Source organism: Sander vitreus, chromosome 7 (assembly GCF_031162955.1).
Source record: "Sander vitreus isolate 19-12246 chromosome 7, sanVit1, whole genome shotgun sequence".
Lineage (NCBI taxonomy): Eukaryota > Metazoa > Chordata > Actinopteri > Perciformes > Percidae > Sander > Sander vitreus.
Window position 1 is genome coordinate 23,205,255 of NC_135861.1, and position 20,006 is coordinate 23,225,260.

Genomic DNA, 20,006 nt, shown 5'->3' on the forward strand with positions numbered 1-20,006 from the left:
ATGTACTTAGAATAAATGTCAAATTAACTAACTTACTTAACTGTTTGCTATTCAAGATAAATAAATAAATAAAAAAAATCTGCAAACATTCTTATGTTTTTATTAAAAGTAACAGGAATACAAGATTTAAAAAAAATTGAAATCTCACATTTATTTTCACAAATGACTGTACAATAGAAAAATGTTGGCAGAGAGCAGACAAACAACATACGTACAAGCCTACAGTAAGGACATCATTTACTTGTGTTTTGTTTATGAATGTATTATTACAGAGTTTCATAAGAGTGTAATAAAACTGATTTGGATGAAAATTATTCGGTTTTTGATTTCGTTTAATTGTTCATCAGAAAAATGTCAATTTTTTTACCACAACATGAAGCCCTCAAAACAGGACAGTTTGCATCATCACCCACATTAAGTAACAGGGAGCTATTAACAGTTCCACTTCTGTATCACTTCCTGATTGTTGATCCAGTTCAGAAGTCTTTCTGAAGATCTAAAAGAAAGGAACAAAATATATATTACATGAAAGAACCAACTTCTGTGGCGCCCTGGTAGCTCACCTGGTTGAGTGTGCACCCCATATACTAAGGCCTGGGTTTGACTCTGTCCCCCGGCCCTTTGCTGCATGTCGCCCCTGTCTCTCCCTCCCTTTCCAGTCAAATATTTAGCTGTACTATATAAAAAGGCAAAAAAGCAAAACATATATATAAAACCAACTTCTTAAAGGCGAACTATGCAGTTTTTTTTTGTTTAATTTACCTTAACTGAACAGTCATTGGAATGGTTATATAACTTTTTTTCGGGTTGAGCGCCTGTGAGCGGAAAAACCACCCGGCTAGTTATAAGAACAAGGTAACGATGGAGTTTTTCATACTATCGTCATGGCTGAGCCGGCAAAAAAGAAGCAGAAAGCTAGGAAAGCATTGTCGGAGGAACAGAGAAAGACGAAACGGCAGACTGACCGAGCGAGGAGTCAGACACGAGTACACATCAGACCTGCGTTTTCAGAATGGCGAGAAGAACTGAGACAAACAGAAGCCTGCAAATCCGATGCCGACCTGGCGTTCTTGCGGTTGTACTTGTAAGTATCTTTGATCAGAAACTTTATCTGCCAGAGAATTTCTTGTCAGCTTGATGTTGGCAAACGCAAGTTGCTTCTGCTCCGACAGCGTTCTAAGGCCATTGTAGGAAAAAAGAATAATGTTGGGTTGAATGTTGAATAATGAATGAGGGGGGGGGGGGGGGAAGAGAGTCGCCAACGAGTTTTTACGACAGCGTTGCCAAATATCTATTCTGAAGCTGTAGGTGGAGCTCTATAGAGAAACCTGCGAGCAAAAAGCGAGAAAACTTACCACTTTTTTTGAGAAGTTCTCCTTTCCATGAGCGAGCCATCTTATCCAGAAACTGATCAAAGTATTTCACATATTTCGCCAGGCTTGTTCTTTTGTAATCTGTCAAAAGTAATCAGTTACTCAGATTATTTAGAATAAACTAAAGCTCCATGGGTTCTCATTGAAAGTTAGCGTATCTCATCATGTAAAAAAATCATCATCATTAATGATCAAAATTATAATAAAACAGGGACAATAATTCAGTGATTCCTATCCTACAATAGGAGAGGCCCCACATTTCTTCAGTACCTGCTATATGTTTGAATTTATTTTGATATTGAGGAAAAATAAATTGAGGTTCAGCGTGTCAAAGTTGATGTATCACATTTGTCTCATTTGAGCCAGGAAAAAAATACCAGGTTAACTTGGCCTGCTTATAACTTAAAAAAAAAAAAATACAGCTCATGTGTGTGATACCATAAGCTTGAAATTCTGATTTCAGAATCTCACCTCTGATCTTTCGTCTCTCTGCTGCGTCCTTCTCGTTTTCCTTCTCCTTGGTGTCCTCTGACTTCTCTTCTTCTTCGCCGGTCCTGGGTCGATCCAGCTCCTCACAGATCTGACTACAAAAATTAAAAGTTATGACATTAGCTCTGTTGAATATCAAACGCCGCACACAACAGAGCACGAGACATTAAATTATCGCTTACCTGATTGTGGGCACAGCAAAAGGATCAAACGTTTCTAATTCTTTGAGGTCCATGGGAACAGAAATACGCCCTGGCCAGAGTTCAAAAGAGAGAAGTCACGGTGAGACTGTTGCTGGTGTATTTACCACGCCATCTTGATTAAACCTCCTTAGATCTATGCTCACCTGTTTTGGGATGGACACTGAAGGGGCTTTTCAGCAAATGGTTCACCCCTTTACTGACGTTCACATCGAGCCGTGGGTAACAATACTGCAGCATGATTTCTTTCTCAAAGTATTGGCCTCTTTTGGCAGTGCCCTGGAGAAGGAAAGATTATGCCATTGTGTCTGTTTATTATAAGCGCTCTTGCTGTAATATTTAAAAATCAATTCTAGGTTAAACAACCGCCATTATGTAATACAGGCAGAATTACCAACCTTTTTCCTATTGGCTTGTTCCTTCACCAGTTTCCAACGGTTATCAGGTTTCTTCTCGTTTTGGAAGTCCTGCTGTAATTCTTTTCTTACATGTAAAAGCTGGAGTTAAGGTCAAGGCCAGTTATTTTCACAAAGGTTTTAAAGGAACACGGCGACTTATTGGGACTTTAGCTTACTCACCGTAACCCCCAGAGTTAGATAAGTCCATACATACCCTTCTCATCTCCGTGCGTGTTGTAACTCTGTCCGACGTTTCCACCGGTAGCTTAGCCTAGCACGGATCCTGAAGGTAATCGGTTCCAACTAGCCTACTGCTCCGAATAAGTGACAAAATAATGCCAACATGTTCCTATTTACAGGTTGTGATTTGTATAGTCACAGCGTGTACAAATAAGGTCACATGAGACACAGCCATCTTCTAACCGTATATAAACTGGGAACTATATTCTCAGAAAGGCGAAGCATTGTTGATCTGCTCAGGGCTTCTCAGGTGTTGCAAAGCATATCACTCCACCCAAGTAGCAGAAGTAGCAGTGCTTCGCCTTTCTGAGAATATAGTTCCCAGTTTATATATGGTTAGAAGACGGCTGTGTCTCATGTGACCTTGTTATTTGTACACTCTGTGACTATACAAATCACAACATGTAAATAGGAACATGTTAGCGTTATTTTGTCACTTATTCGGAACAGCAGGCTAGTTGGAACCGATTACCTTCAGGATCCGTGCTAGGCTAAGCTACCGGTGGAGCCGTCAGAGTTACAACACGCACGGAGATGAGAAGGGTATGTATGGACTTATCTAACACTGGGGGTTACGGTGAATAAGTTAAAGTCCCAATAAGTCGGCGTGTTCCTTTAACCAAACAGAAAAAGAGACCACACTCTCATATTTGAGATAAAGAAAATACAGGGTTTTTTTTCTTAGCTCTACTGCATATTGTAAAAAGGATATCTTCAGGCATGAGCGCCAGCACTTTGTCTACAGATTCCTTGCGTCCCAGTATGTCCTGTTCCTGTAGTGCGTACCGAGGGAAGTATCGCTCCACCACCGCCAAAGACTCTCTGTTGAGATCACAGGTACACTCTTAAACAGCTGAAGCCGCAACATCCGTCAAAGGCAAAGACCTCAATAACAGTCGGTGCAATTAGACACAAACATCATAACTGAACAAACAGCTACAGCTCCATACTGAGCTTCGCTAATAAAATACTCTGATTCTTACCTGATAAAAGGATGAATTGGATCTGTGAGCACAACTTTCTTCAGCGTCTCTTCACCTCCCTATAAAACAGCAGTGAATAGAACATCAAAAAAAATTAACTAATTGGTTTTATACAGATAGGAAAAAAACAAAAACATATCTAGTTGAAGTGAAAGAAAATGTAGGAATATTCTTGTGTTCCGTGTAGGGCTGCAACTAACGATGTTTTCGTTATGGATTAATTTGACTATAATTTTAGCGTTAAATCGATCAATAGCTTGGTATATAAAATGTCACAAAATAGCGAAAAATGCTTTTAATTTCTTACAGCCCAAGGTGATGTATTCATATAGTTAGTTTTATGCGACCAAATGTCCAAAACTTAAAGATATTCAGTTTACCATCATAATATATGACAAAAAAAAGCATCAGATCCTCACAATTGAAAAGCTGGCACAAGGAAATTGGTTTTGCATTTTTGCTTACAAAATGACTACGATTCATTATTAAAATGGTTGCCGATTCATTTTCTGTTGATTAACTTATGAATTCATCTTTGCAAATCTGCTTCAGTGAATACCTTCCTGCCACACTAAACAAATATAACAGACCAATAATAGTGTGATATATTGAAAGATTACAGTGCTTCTTACGTGTGCTAGACTAGCGCTCTATGAAACCTGCCCGGGTCTTAACTATACCAGAGATAAAATGGACTATTTATTGTTTGGGCACTATTTTAACTGAGAGAAACACACTGATACACACACAATGCTGAACACAACACCCTGCTGCTAATAAATACACATGTTCTAATCATCTAATGAAAGCTGTTACCTTAACCAGGCTGAGGTATTCTGCAACTGCAGAGCGTGCTGCTACAGAGAGCTTCCTGGCAGCTTCATCACACACCCAGCAATGCACTCCTCTTCTGCCAGAATAAACCCACAGCAGGTGCTGGAAACCAAAGTCCTCTAGAAGATCACATACGCCGAAAATAAGTGTTTGATGCTTATTCTGCCAAAAATCAAAGATAGCATGACACAAAATCAATGACAAACAAACCTCGAAGAGCTCTATCCAGGATGTGAATGGCGATGGTCATCAGGGTCCAGCACTTGCAGCAAATGTCTGCGGCACTAAAATGAGAGTTTGTGTTATCTCAGTGATGTGACTGTCAATATATTATGAATCAAACAAGATAAACCCCATAATCAGTTCACCTGCAACAGCTTCTGACATCATCATAATCTGTCATATCAATATCAAACACTAGCTCCTTCTCCAGGGCCTGGAAGGTCCCCGACTTCACTGTGTTGTGCTGATTGGGCTGTGGGTCAGAATCAGAATCAGTTTTAATGGCCAGATAATTGTAAACGCATACAGGGAATGTGACTCTGGCTGTTTGTTGCTCATACAGAAATAGACATACGGCTAAAAACAAGGACAACAAAGCTGAACAAGTTATACATAAACAATTGACAACTATGGTTATGTACAAAGAGATTCAACTTTATCAATATAATGTCTGCAGTGACACAAAAAAGCAAGTGAAAAGCAAAAGTAGATGTATGCAGTCTCACCCTGTGACTGTATATGGCTCCAATGTCAATCTTGTAAGGGTTCATCTTCTGCATTTCCTTCTCCAGCTCGGTCTGTGTGCTGAACGACTGGTAGCGGACATAGATGTCATCTTTGAGCGTGAAGGAGAACTCTCGGTTCTGAAAGTAGTTCTTCTGCACTGAGGTTGTAGACGCAAAAATAACACATTAGTCCCCGACAGTGTTGACTCTTTGACTATCAGGCATGGGAGGGAATAGAGGACATATAACACATGCAGGCAGCTAAATCGCAAATAACATTGGTTAACATAACATGCTAGCATTGGTTTTTGCTGGCTTTACCGGCCTGTAACGTTACTCACCTCCTCCATAGTTCAGCCAGCGATAATACTGGGAGAAGGGGAACAGACGTCGGTAATACAGCGGTAATAAGTCCGGTAAACAGGCCGAGTCGTAATTTGAGGACGACATTAGTGACAATATAGTAACAGCTACAGGACCGTTGTAAAATTACGTTAAATTGTCAGCAAGACGCTTGCTACCTGACTGACAGTTCGGTGTGTTGTCTTACACCGAGTGTAGCGCGGGAAAACTCTTACGCGGAGGAGAAAACCAATGAGACAAGGATTAGACAATGACGTCATCGAAACGCGGAAATTGTTTTCCTAAATAATCGATATTTCCCCCCAATTAGCTTCTGTGTTAGATCCGCCAGCAAGAAAAAGTAAAGCCAATTAGTTAGGAAAGAGTTTAATTTGATCACGGCGCCATATAATAGGCTACGTTAGTTGATGTTCTCAAAGCTTGACCCCACCTTGTAATATTCGTCCTTCAACGGAAGTGAAGGCGGAAGTGTCGCCGGGCGAACAGAGGCTCATGGGACGTGTAGTAATTTGACTCTGCTGAAAAAATGAAATAAATGCAACAAATAAAAACAAATAATAATAAGAAAATGAATGAATAAATAGCTAAAGCGAAAATAGATAAAATAATGCAATGTACGAAAGAAACGTATTCTATAATCACTCCAGCAACAAAACGATTACTGAATCCTGTTGAATGTGTTGTGATTTAATGACTTTGTTTAGATTTTAATTTCTTTTGTACACCTTTAGAGGGCAGTACAGTTTCATGAGAAAGAAACTTTTACAGGGTTGCTACCCAGAGCCCCATTTCAGGGAACGCAATAGTAATTTTCATCATGGCAGATAAATGGTAGCCTACTAAAACACTATGGACATTTATTTTCTTGCAGAAAGACTATGGAAACAGTCAAAATGAAAAATTAATGAAGATACACAGATGCTCTCAGGAAAGCGGTGGAAAACAAAAAGGACACTTGCCTTGGTTTTAGAGATAGCCTGGGATGCAGGGTCGAGATGTGCTTGTGTTTTCACACAACTGTCCTCTTTTGTTTTGGATAGATTTCTCTAATGTCATTCTCTCTTTAGTCAGAGACACTTGTAGGTACATACTATATGTACAAGGACAACATTTGCTTTGACATTTGAAAAGGGCACTTTTGAATTCAAGACAAAAAGGGGCAATGGTGGTGCCCCTTTTTGTCCTACCCACTAATCACATAGTCTAACACTGATTGCTTAATATTGATGTTTTTTTTTCCACTGTTGTATTTTTAGCCAGTCTCAAACTCACTGGACTGAAGTGGCGCTGTTCACACTGAAGGTTAAGGGCTGTGCAGCGATAAGAGCTCTCGTCATTTATTGTACTTCTGATATTAAATAACAGTCGGCCATTGAATTTGTTTTTCATTCTGTCTCATCTCATCTCCTGACTTTTTCCTTCCATGCCTCTGTCATTTTGTCTTTATTTCAAACAAAATGGAAATACAAACCTTTTTAAATACAGTGCAGCTGCCATCAAATGTATTAAATCCTCCTATTACATCATACGTTACTGACATCATGTGAATATGAAGCTTTTAAGAAATAAAATCAGTATTTTCACATATTTTGTAGTGCACCTGCTAACCAAGAATCCTCCATTTGTATGCATTCTTATTTAATCCATATACTTTTTTAACAGTTGTAAGACATGTAGACGCTGACAGTGAGTCTTACGTTCCACATTTGCAATTAGACAGCTGTGTTAGCATAATATGCTACAATATGTGAAATATCTGTGCACTAAATTAATGGTAATGAACTACTTTCTCCTTTGCAGCATCACTGAACTGTGCCACTTTCAAGAGCAATTAATAGACAAGCATGCCAATACATTTCCACTTGATGATTGCACTTGTTTTTATGGTAATATTCTTTAATCATATCCTGATTTACATAATGCAAAAGCTTTCAACCACGTCTTACTTGAATTATGCAAATTATTTCACTGCAAGCCATAGGGGATGTGGTTAGATCTTTCTTAGAAATTATTTGAAATGGATTTGGGATTAACACTGTCTGTCTCTACTGACACTACCACTGTATGTATGCAAATGAATGCACATTATATATAGTAGTAGACAAAACAGATACTTAGTGCTTACGAACATCCACTGACACACACACACACACACACACACACACACACACACACACACACACACACACACACAACTAAACTAAATGTCAGTGGGTTGAGTTAGATATAAGGTGAAACAAGGGGTGAAAATGTAACTTTCAGCTGTGTCTCTGATAAATAGGTCAGACATACATCAGGTGGCCATGGCATGTTGGCCAGCACTGTAGGTCATTGTGTTAGCTGTAGGCCTACACAAGGAGTCATAGTTTGGAGTTGATATAAAAGTCACTGCATCCTCAGATGACCAAAGCGTGCCACAGTTTCAGAGTGTTGTCGCCTTTCATCAGGAAAACATTGGGGACACACATTAGAAATTCTCTCAACCACAGTCTGCAATGATCACGTTACCAAACGTTGCGTTTGATGGTGCTAATGTCTAAACTCTATTTGTTCCATCATCAGGAACGTCCTTATGGTGTGAGATTATCCTTAAAGGAATAGTTTGACATTTTGGAAAATATGCATATTCACTTTCTTTCCAAGAGTGAGATGAAAAGCTAACATAAAGACTATAAACAGCATAACTCACTCCAACAATCTAAAACATCCCTACTAGAACTTAAATTAATTAATTAACATGTCAATTGTTTGTTTTAATCTGTACATGATGTAACAAGTCTACAGCCATGCTAGCGACTCTGTGAGCATGACTCTTTGAGCTACATGCATCAGCATGCTTACATGTTTACAGGTTTAACATGCTGATGTTTAGCAGGTCTAATGTTTACCATGTTCACCATCTTAGTTTAGTGTGTTAGCATGCTTACATTTGCTAATTAGCCCTAAACACATACAGCTGAGGCTGATTTAAATGGTAATTAGTTTTGCAGGTATTTAGTAATAAACCAAAGTGCAAATTAACAATACATTGATGATAGCGCTTGATTTAAAAAGTTAAGGGATCACCAAAGTCATTATAATTCATACTGATGGGGACATGAATGTTTGTACCAAATTGCATGGCAATCCATCCAACAGTTGTTGAGACATTTCACTCAAAAATACAAATGTGGTGGCGTTACATTAAAAAGTCAGGGTTTCACGAAGTCAGATACATCCACTGGGGACCTTGAATGTTTGTATAAAAGTTATCCATCCAACAGTTGTTGAGATATTTCAGTACCCTCCCAAAAAAATGGCAGATAACTCTCAAAAAAGTCAGTATTTCCCAAAATGTTGAACTTGAAACTCACCCCTCTCGTCTATCCTATGTTAATAAGGGACAACGTTTAAAGGTGGTTTATTCTGCAAACAATTAAATAAGTAAGTTTCATATAAAGAAAATCTGATAGCGATACAATAAAACCACTAAAAGGGATAAATGGAGCATGAGGGAGTGAAGTATTATGATCAAGTAGTTGTTTGCATGTTATAAGTATATGGTACATACGTTTGAGAGCACAAAGATAGAAATCCAATGAAGCAAAACAAAGAGGGACATAGTTTACCTTGTTTCACGCCGCACCAGGCAGCAGGTGCAATTCATGTCCCCATTTAGAGTTTCATGCTGTACATTAAGGCATCAAAGAGCCCTCTGTAACAGTTGTTTCCATTTATGTTCTGAACAACTAGCCATGCTCCACTTCCTCTCCAAATGGCTGGCACTCTTGAATTCTCTGTTATACTTCAGATTGATGGAGCCATCTGTCATCTATTCAGGGATGGGAGACAGCGCTACGTGTTATATAGACATATGTACACTTACAGTCACTCATATGTTTCATGGAAAAATAATTGCATGCATCCTCACATGGCTGTATCCCACAGTTGGTCTGAAGGATAAACACAACAAAAAATCACATTAAAACAGACATTGAGACAACATTTAAAGAAATTCTGATTAGCTAAATTTCTGCGTAATATCCACCTTTGAACCTTTTCATAGCCTTTACATTTTTTACCATTTATTTGATCAAAATGATGAAGCTCCGACCTCTGAACTGAGATACTAAAAGACTTTGAGGTCATAACACTCCAAAACATTTGTTAATCTATGACCAGCACACACTATTGACACGAGTCAGATAACAGATGAAATACTTCTGATGACTCCTTGTGACTATTATGCACACACAATACTCAAACAAAATTAGATGTTAGTACTATAACCATCCCTGCTGGAGCTGCTACCCCCGCGACCCGACCCCGGATAAGCGGACGAAGATGGATGGTGGATGGAGTACTATAACCAGGGGTTTTCCACAGAGGACATGAGAGGACAAAATTCCCCGTTAACTTGTGTACACACGCCATCAGGTTCCTATAGTGTTAACTTAATAGAAAGTAAAAAGTAAAATATTTCCTTCTGAAATGTAGTGGAGTAGAAGTACTGTAAAGTAGCATAAAATGTAAATACTCAAGTGCAAGTACCTCAAAATTGTAAATAACTACAGTGTGAGTAGATGTACTTAGTTACATTCCACTACTGCCATAATTCCCATTTTGTGGGTTTCAACTACCAGTGGTAGAGTGTAACTAAGTACATGTACTCATGTACTGTAAGTCAAATTTTGACACTTATTCATTACATTTCAGAGGTAAATATTGCACTTTTTTTCTCCACTACTCCATTTCTTTGACACGCTATAGTTACTAGTTACTTTTTACATATGGTATGATGCAATACTATACTACTAATCTAGTAGTAGCCTATACAACGTATCTATCTAAAATTGGCTCCACATTAACAAACTACAACATTAAAATGCTCTTACATGTATTGTTAGTGATACAAACTGAATACTGTAATATTCTATAATAACACTAAAACACTAATAACACTTTGAAAGGAGCCATTCTGCATAATGAGCACTTTTACTTATAGGCTACTAGGTTACATGTTGCTGATAATAACACTTTTGTACTTTTACATTTTTAATTCAGGACTTTTACTTGTAATGTAGTAGTTTTAAACTATGGTATTTCTACTGTTATTAGCCATTAAGTATCTGCGTAGTGTTATATACAAATGAGAGGTTCAGGGTGGTTTACGTGGTGCATTGAGGGGACGTCAGTATTTCTTAAATCCCGGCTGTGGCTCTGCAGTTCACCATCCACCATTACCACCAAACAAGATGAGACCTCGTGCACTGCGCAGCACTCATTGGTTGGCGCGACAATATAAAGTTCCGCAGTGATTCCCTCATTGACTGCTGCTCTGCCTCACTCGCTCACTGGCTGGCTGACTGACTGACTGAGGAAGAAGGGTAGAAACACAGCCGGTTACAGAGAGGATTTACAAAACTTTATCGTTATTATTCCCAATCTTATTTCTTTGTAATAGTCTGCCCGTTTAATTCATCTGCACCATGAAGGAAAGAAGACTCACGCAACCTTTTGTAGCGAGGTGTAAACTCGTGCTGGTCGGGGACGTCCAATGCGGTAAAACAGCGATGCTACAAGTCCTGGCAAAGGACTGCTATCCAGAGGTAACGTTACGAGATATCTTTTACAATAACGTCAACAGTTCTTTTTCGGATGCGTTTCTATTGAGACTGAAAATATACTGATGATTTTGGTATTCATTTTCTACCGCAAGGAAGAACAAATATTACCCAAATACTCCCATATGGACCAGAAGACTGGACTGGAAGAGTTTTCCTTGACTGTATTAAGCTACTTTACGTATGCCAGTAGTACTTAATTTATATTTAAATAAGTTATCTTATTTATTCTTAGAGGCTTATTATTATTATTATTATTATTATTATTAATCACACCACTGTCACTTTACCTCTTAATTTTGTCTTTATTTGTTGCTCTTGTAGTTTCTATTTTTGTAGCCTATACTTTTTATTATTTATTCTTTCATTTCTTTTTTTACTCTATTTATTTGTACTTATTTATGTCCTTGTACTGCTGCAACAACCAAATGTCTCCTCTCCTCTCTCCTTACCTTAGTTCTAAAACTCCAATGGTGTCATATAGCTTATGGTATTATTTGATTGGCATGCATGTGTAGTAAAGGATATTTGATTATATGCTGTATTTTTTATAGGTTTAGTTTAGTAATTTAGACAGGGCTACATAAAACCCTTTACATTGGTAATGATAGGTGATATACTGTATGTTTGAGCACTGCTGAACCAATGAATTGATTTAAAATCCAAGTTAATCACTGCTAATTTTGCCAAAATGATTGTTTTAGTCATTTAAAAATCACAATGCTTCACAAATGTAAAGATCTGTTTGTCTTTTATTTTATATAATTATGTAATATGTTTTGCTGTTGCCTCATTAGTTGATTCCCTAGTAACTTGATGGGCATTTATTCCTTTTTTTTGTCTAAATGATGAATTTGTTTAAACGTTTCCATGTAAATTTGTAATTAATGCTCCCTAAACCTTTTTCTTTTTGTCCATTTCTAGACTTATGTCCCCACTGTGTTTGAAAACTACACCGCCTGTCTGGAGCTTGAAGACCAGCGTGTTGAACTCAGCCTTTGGGACACATCAGGTGAGGATTACGCTTGGGTTTTTTATTATTACCACAGTTTAATAAATCTGACTCACTGCCGTTTTAAAATTATCCCCAAGCTTTCATGTTTGTTGAGCAATGAGCTAAGCAGTCAGTTTCTGTATTCATGGGCTGATTTGTGGAACTTGTTTACCCTCCCAACAACAACACAGTCGGCCTGGAGTCGAGTAGCGACTGTTAATGAAGCTCCATCTCATTAGTTGTTTTACAAACAGTGTTGTTGCTATTTAACCAGACATCACTATCTGCCAATCCTGTTTTGATTTGACTGGTGTGAAATCCATTAAGAGTTCTTCCTTGGTGGATTGGTGCAATTGATTCAGTGGGGCAATGAACGACACACCTGAGCAACAGGCCTGTCTAAGTAAGTTAGGACCAAAGTCTACAGTTTTGCATGGAAAAACATACAATGCAAAAAAAGGACCCACAATCAAAGACCAACAGAGGCCCCAGTTTGAGAAATACAACTGATCTATTTCAAGGAATGCAAAATCTCTATGGCTACCAAGTTAGCTATATAGTATTTCAATCTCATCTGTAAGATTTTGAAAATTAAACTGTTAACAGCATTATTGTAGCTTTGAGCAGTTTATCTTTTTGGTGGTCAAAATAGTTACTGATTCATTTTTCTGCCAATCAATTAATCAGCTAATCGTTGCAGCTCTAGTATGTATTTATGATAAAGGGGACTGAAAAAGGTTTATCTCATGATTAACCTACTTTTGTTTTACCCTTTGTTAGAACATATGTTTGTAGCGCTTTAAAACCAACTTTCTTGGATATAATATACGACTCTCTTTTGTGATATTTGATAACGTGACTTCTTCCTCTCAGTGGTCAGAGGCATTACGTGAACATCGTCCATTGACAAAAACATTATACAGCAACACTCATTTAGGTAAAAATGCCAAAGGGTTCTTGATTCCACCTTCTCTAACGTAAGGATTTGCTGCTTTTTTTTCTTCTGTTAAAATGACAATCTGTATTTTTCACAATTTCCGGACATTTTATAGACAAAAAGTGTTGTGAATCAAGAAAATAATCTTAGTTGCAGCCCTAATACATACAATTCAGAGAAGCATTGGTGGCCTAACTGACATCATACAGTAATTACCTTAAACATATGGGGAAATTATGTAAATAGTATCAATAACCAATCCACTACAGTATAGATTTATTTCATAATAGCATTGGCTGAGGCATTGTGTTCAGAGGAAGTTGAGCAGTGCCAGTTGGCCTGCAGAGGGGTTGTTTCACAGGGGAGAGGGGGATGCCTCGTCCATGCAGGGGGTGGAAGTGTGTGTGTGTGTGTGTGTGTGCACGTGTGCATGCGTGTGTCTTGTTTTACTATGTGTGCAACTGTGTGTTGCATACAGTCACTGTGAACAGAAGGCACAAGCGAATGATACTAAGCAAAAAGATATGCATGACCTCCTCACTGCCTTATGGTGTTAGCCGCCTAAAAAAAGGTCTTATGTAACTGAAACCAGCACTGAACTAATGTAGGTTTGTGTGTTTATCTCCCACGAAGTAAAAACTTTCTGGACAGTCACCCTTTCCAGAGGAAAACATTGCATAAGACCTATTTACTCAACACACACAAATGCAGTTCCTGTCACTCTTTATGTATGTTTCTTTCCATTCTCCGTCTTTATTATCTATATTTATATCGATTAATTTGGTTTTTAAGAAACTATTGAAAAGTCAAACAAAAATTCAAATCACATTCTTCTAAAGCCAAAGTTGACATTTTTCACACGTCTTGTTTTGTCAGCCCAACAGTCCACACTCAACTATATTCAGTTAACAATCTTCACATCACACAAAGCTGCAAATCATGCTGAAACTAGAGAATGTTTGGCATTTCTGCTTAAAAAATGACTTACAAACAAACAATTGGTTATTAAAATAGTCAATTAATTTCCTGCCGATCGATGAATTGAATAAAAAACACCGCTTTAGGTGAATTACTCTGATATAATATGATCTTTTACATACAAAACAGATGTGAGAAGACACATTTCACCTAGTTCTACAGTATGTGTACCACACGCTTTAACAATAAAAAGGCTCAGAAGCATATTTGTTCAGTTCACGTTGCCTCTTTTATCAAGACACACTGTCTTATCCTGTCTTTTGAGTCCAAATCCTTCCATTCGTTTTCTTTCTTTGAGAGTAGAGAGGGCAGTTTCATTACATAAACTAATGTTTGCTCAACTGAAACGGTGTATGTGTTGGGTTTGTGTGTTTGTGTGTCCAGGCAGGGGGCTGCTAATATGTGGGAGTGGAAGTTGTGTCCTCTTTAGATCTCTCTGCCTCCTCTTTCTCAAGCCTTACTGTACATCACCCTGAATAGTTATGTGACGAGCGCTTTGATTCCCTCTAAAATAAAATGTTATTGATAGATTGTAGTTGTATAAGTTGTCCTACTTTGCACATTTAAGTCAAACATTCTGACAGACTGAGTTAACCAGAAGGGCCTTTTGAATGGCAGCACGCTTTGTTGTTGGAATATTGTTGTAAAAACATTTTCATTAAGGTCTTAGGAGAGAGTTCATTAAGACAACATGATTGTTAGTTAGTTGCTTATTCGAAATTTCTATTCTTGATATAATTTTATCCTCTTTTATTTGAAAGGAAAGCTTCTCTAAATTTGAAAAAAACAAAGTTTATGATTTTTGGAAATCACAAAACACATTTAACAACTCATGTAAGCTTAAGGATAGAAACTGAAGAGTTAGAGAGAGTTTATGAACACACCTTTCTAGGAGTAATAATTGACCATAAAATCAGTTGGAAATCACAAGTAAACCATGTAAGATCCAACAATTCCAGAAGCATTGGGGTGTTGAGTAAAATCAGACACTTCCTAAATTATAGATCTATGACCACTCTCTACAGAACACTGATACTACCATATTTAACGTACTGTGTTGAGATTTGGGGCAATGCCTGTAAAACCACTCTACAGACAGTGTGCACAGTTCAGAAAAGAGCTATACGAATTGTGAATAATGTCGACTTCAATTATCATACTAATTCTTTATTTCTTAAGTCAAACACACTGAAATTCATGGACCTGGTGAACCAAAATACTACGTTAGTTCTATATAAGGCCCGAAATAATCTACTTCCCCCCCCCAACATTCAAACCATGTTTAGAGAAAGAGAAGGGGGTTACGCCCTCAGAGGCGACCTAAATTGGAAACAACCTACCTGTAACACAGTAATGAAAAGCAGGTGTAGTTCTGTCTGTGGCGTGAAGTTATGGAACGCATCGCCAAGGGAATTAAAACATATCGGGAATGTTTTTAAATTTAAAAAAGGGTTCAAAGATATGATACTAGATAAGTATAGAAATTGAGTAATTATTGTGTGCGAAGGTGGATGATCATGTTGATGATAATAAGCATCATTACCATTATGGTTGTCATCATTAATTATGATATTTACCTTAAGGTGGCAAGTGCAATGTATAAAAGCACTGACCCTAAATGGGTATATGTAGGTGTGTATGTATGTATGTAGGTATGTACGTAGGTATGATGTAGGCATGTTTTTTATTTTTATTTTTTTCTTTCCGTAAATTTCTTTTATCTTTTTTTGTCTTGTCGATTTTATTTCCTTAAAAATGTGACAAGGGGGGGCCTTGTCACAGGGGGGCCAAGCTGAAGCTTCTGACCCTACCCTTTGGTTATGACCAATAAAAATTCATTCAATTCATTCATTCATTCTGGTGCACATTTGGCCCCTGAGGACAGGAGTAGGAAATTAAATCTAAGTGTTGGTGTGGGGAGTGATTAGGTGGCAGAGGAATGACAATAGAGAGCGGACATCCTGTCAGTCTGTTTTTAGCACAGGAGCCTTCCTGAGAGTTAAAGGAAAGGTTTCTAGATATAGCTGTGTTGTTTATAGAAATGTGGGGAAAATGTGTTTCCTTCACACTGTAATTCCCATTCTCATAACTAAGGTGTTGTATTTATGAGTCAACAATCAGAGTAGACTGTCTGAGTGAGTTGATGAATAGTGTTTGATATCATTTTGAGGATTGGTTTATTAGTGGCTCAGTAGAGATTTGTTGGTAAAGTAAAGTGGCTGCTGGTTAATAAAGCATCACCTTGACAAGATTAAATGCTCAGCAGCACAAAATCTAACTAACTAACTAACTATTTGCAACAGTGGATCTCAGAATACGGTGTAAAGTTTGGGAGTGATTGGCCTATGGCCAGCGCTGCAGTTCCGATTCAAATGTTTGACGTTTGAAACAATGGAAAGTCTTGCTGCAACTCTTCCAGTAGCAGCAGCTGGCAGCAATCACACACACATTCTGAAGAAAATGCCCATTTTAGTGCTACTTTGTTTGTTAATAACAGCATTATGTTGTTGTTTAAAGAAATAGTTTGATTTTCGGTAAAATAAGTTTTGTATTCTAAATAAATAAATTAGCTTTCTCGCCGTAAAACAGCAAATTGTAATTGGGGGTTATCTAACCGTTGGACAGAGCCATGTTAGCTTCCTTTGTGCTAAGATAAGCTAACCGGTCATAGCTTCATATTTAACTCTACACTAGAAAGCAGTGTTTCCCATAATGTTAAAACTTTTCCTTGAAGAATACTTTATTTTGCTCAGACAGTGTTTGCATTTTTGGCACTTTATCAGATACTGAACCTGTAAGCCAGACAGAAAACCTTGGAAAGTTTATCCTACAATATGATGATAATTTTCTTTCACAGGAAATCTTTTTTTTTTTTTCCTTCTTCTTCACTCAAACAAAAGTTGGGTAAATAAAGTTTGATATTGACTAATAATGGAAAGACGTGATTGGTGCAGAGTTGCACTGACTGTAACTCAGTGAGTTAGTTTACTCACTGGAAGAATTCCTGTAAGTGTGAAGGTGTCAAGCTTAGTGACATTATTTGCTCTTTTATCAGTTTGGCTGGAGTGTATGTGACTGTTTGTGTTTGTACTGCGTGAAAGTGAGGAGGATGGTTGTCATAGAACATTATAATGTCAGTGTCAAAAACTTTACTAAAGGTTTTCAAAGATGTTGTTTTGAGCTAAGTGCTCACCTTCCTAAATCATATCAATAAAATTGTATGTTGTTGCATAAGACCTAAGTGTGTATTCCTAAGTGTGACTTTGTCTCTCCAGGTTCTCCATACTACGACAACGTCAGACCCCTCTGCTACAGCGACTCAGATGCAGTGCTCTTATGCTTTGACATCAGCCGACCAGACACAGTAGACAGTGTGCTGAAGAAGGTATTAATATTATTACCTGCTGCAGTGTGAACTAGGGGTGGGGGAACAAATCGATACAGCATAGTATCGCAATATTTTAGGTGGCAATACTGTATTGATACACGGACGCCAAGTATCCATCCATTATTATATATGTGTTGGTCAGTTTGTCTGCTTGACTATTTTATTTTGCTATTTATTTTATTATATATTAGTAAAAATGAAGTGAGATGAACAAACAGAGAAATGTATCTTTTTAGATAGATACAGTAAATAGTTTCTTTTTGGGGACATGATTTAAATTGGGAAAAATTTGAAATTGGGGAAAAAAGGTAATAAATTGCAATATGTCGCAGAATATCGCAATATGTTTAAAATCGCAATTATATTGTATCATGACAAAAGTATCGTGATGATATCGTATCGTGAGGCCTCTGTTGATTCCCACCCCTAGCCTGACCTCACTACAATCTTACAACTTAATTTTACTCGTTGTTTGCAGGTGGTAGCCCCACCTTGATCAATAATCTGCCCTCCCCCATATTCACTCTTTACATGTTGTGTTGTTTACTAATTACACTTTCAAGTGACAATCTCTTGATACCTGTTTCTCTTCTCCTTGCAGTGGAAAGCAGAGATCCAGGACTTCTGTCCCAGCACACGGATCCTACTAATAGGCTGCAAGACAGACCTGCGCACAGACGTATGCACGCGCATGGAGCTGTCCAGTCAGAAACAGACTCCCATCTCCCATGAACAGGTTTGCCGTGACTACTTTTTTCTTTCTCTGTGCATCTATTTAGGTTTCTGTCTCCCGTTGACACTAGGTAGTCGTAGAAATCCAACTTTGTTTTAATCTCCCCGAGCTCAACGTATATTTTTCTTTCACATTGTAGGGTTCGTCCCTGGCCAAGCAGCTTGGAGCAGAGGCTTACCTGGAGTGCTCAGCCTTCACATCCGAGAAGAGCATCCACAGTGTTTTCCGTACTGCGGCTCTGGCCTGCATGAACAAACTCCAGCCTGCCAATAAACCCAGTCCCGTCCGCCGCCTCTCCAAGAGACTCCTCCACCTGCCCAGCAAGACAGAGCTGCTCTCCTCCACCTTCAGCAAGGACAAGTCCAAGAGTTGCTCCATCATGTGAACACTGTGGGAGTATGCTGGGGAGAAAAGAAAGCAAGGACAAGTAGGTGATTCAGCAGGGGGCCCAATGGTGTGCAAGGGAAAGAAAGGAATGATTTCTACAATGCATTTCTCTCCTTTACAGCATCCTCCTCGTCAGCCACTGAAAAGAATTACACTTGCTACACTCTCTATATTCAACTCTGACACTGGACTTTTGATCACCAGCATACCAGTGCAGAGAAAGAGTGAAAAAAGTGTTTGATGTTGAAAATATTACAACATGTACAAATAGAGCATAACAGGCATTTTAAGACCTGTTTGATTCCTTACATAAAGGTTGCTGTGAGAGCTTAAATAAGGTCAGTGACTCCTCTTTCCCAAGTGGTTGTAAACACTGCATTTGACTACATTACCCTGATAAAACTTATTTGAAATGTTGTTAGCGCTGTCCTTTCCCATCTATCTCTTTATCCGAATGTCTCTTTAAGGTCACGATATGGGCTGAGGTGACGAGATGAAATGTAAAATCTGACAGTGACAGGAAGTGGTACCTACAGAAATGCGGCAAAAACAAACAGCAGTTCTTGTATAAATTATTCCCCCAATGACCCCTCACAGTATTTCGTTTGGAAATAAAAGCTGACAGTGGGGGAAAAAGGGGAGAGAAGGGAGCGATTTGGCAAAGCAGTGTTCATTTGCAAAGGCAGTTGGAGGATGAACTGAGCGCACGTCTGAAGGAGCCAGTGTGACTCAGCACTCACATGAGCTATAAAACAGTCTAGAGGTGGACTTGCTGTGACATAACAAACACAAAATCCTAGGCCATGTAAAGACCGTCGGAGCATGTTTTTGTCAGATCCCCTTTTATTACCCATCACCACAGCAGTATTAATTGTTCAGTTATTTATCACAAGGCTTGATTTTAGAGATGTTACATTAATAATGCATCTTCTCACTGTCCCCTGATACTTTAAGAGCTGCTTAATGGATATCAGCTTTTGTTCCAACAAAAACTATTTATTTTTTTTTCTTTTAAAGAAAAAACTAATTTCTTTTCACACAAGCCAAACTTTTTCCAACCTGGATAGTTAGCATTAACACTAAATTTCCCTGAGATGATAGGTGGGAAGGTTGATTTGAATCGCAAATAAAAACAGGCTGGTCCTGTCTGAAGAAAGAATTTTCTTTCGTTTTTATGCTTAAAAAATATTTTCATTTTATTTTTCAACTTCCCTGAAAAGCATTCTTGACCTTTTCCATTTATTAAATAGTTTTTTTTTGTCTGGATGTTTCTACTTGCTTGTGACTGTCTTTGTTTTGTTTTGTGGCTGTTGATGTTGTTCTTGTATTTACTTGAGTCTTCTAGCATTAGCTGCTGTTGACAGCTCAGCTAATGGAG

General features: G+C 38.1%; 2 protein-coding genes across 2 annotated transcripts; one reads left to right on the forward strand and one right to left on the reverse strand.

Annotated features, from left to right (window-relative positions):
• Nucleotides 1-84: 84 nt before the first annotated feature.
• prim1 (DNA primase subunit 1) lies at nucleotides 85-5,813 on the reverse strand. Its single transcript, XM_078255443.1, has 13 exons — nucleotides 5,587-5,813; nucleotides 5,246-5,403; nucleotides 4,886-4,992; nucleotides 4,728-4,801; nucleotides 4,500-4,636; nucleotides 3,684-3,742; nucleotides 3,411-3,522; nucleotides 2,461-2,550; nucleotides 2,209-2,341; nucleotides 2,045-2,114; nucleotides 1,845-1,957; nucleotides 1,356-1,454; nucleotides 85-496 (listed from the first exon to the last, which is right to left on the reverse strand). The coding sequence occupies exons 1-13, from the start codon at nucleotides 5,693-5,695 to the stop codon at nucleotides 477-479; spliced, it is 1,281 nt and encodes a 426-aa protein (XP_078111569.1). The 5' UTR covers nucleotides 5,696-5,813; the 3' UTR covers nucleotides 85-476.
• Nucleotides 5,814-10,871: 5,058 nt separating this feature from the next.
• On the forward strand, nucleotides 10,872-19,167 carry LOC144521117 (rho-related GTP-binding protein Rho6-like). The gene is made up of 5 exons (XM_078255444.1): nucleotides 10,872-11,196; nucleotides 12,136-12,223; nucleotides 17,396-17,505; nucleotides 18,110-18,244; nucleotides 18,381-19,167. Exons 1-5 carry the CDS (start codon nucleotides 11,077-11,079, stop codon nucleotides 18,624-18,626), a joined length of 699 nt encoding a protein of 232 aa, XP_078111570.1. The 5' UTR covers nucleotides 10,872-11,076; the 3' UTR covers nucleotides 18,627-19,167.
• Nucleotides 19,168-20,006: the final 839 nt, after the last annotated feature.

Excerpts from the sequence above, each read along its gene's own strand:
- LOC144521117 (XM_078255444.1), top strand. The coding sequence starts at position 11,077 with ATGAAGGAAAGAAGACTCACGCAACCTTTTGTAGCGAGGTGTAAACTC. Across the intron at positions 12,224-17,395 it reads CAGCCTTTGGGACACATCAG|GTTCTCCATACTACGACAAC; the intron begins GTGAGGATTACG and ends TTGTCTCTCCAG. Across the intron at positions 18,245-18,380 it reads CTCCCATCTCCCATGAACAG|GGTTCGTCCCTGGCCAAGCA; the intron begins GTTTGCCGTGAC and ends TTCACATTGTAG.
- prim1 (XM_078255443.1), bottom strand. The coding sequence starts at position 5,695 with ATGTCGTCCTCAAATTACGACTCGGCCTGTTTACCGGACTTATTACCG. Across the intron at positions 4,993-5,245 it reads GAGCCATATACAGTCACAGG|CCCAATCAGCACAACACAGT; the intron begins GTGAGACTGCAT and ends TCTGACCCACAG. Across the intron at positions 497-1,355 it reads AGAACTTCTCAAAAAAAGTG|ATCTTCAGAAAGACTTCTGA; the intron begins GTAAGTTTTCTC and ends CCTTTCTTTTAG.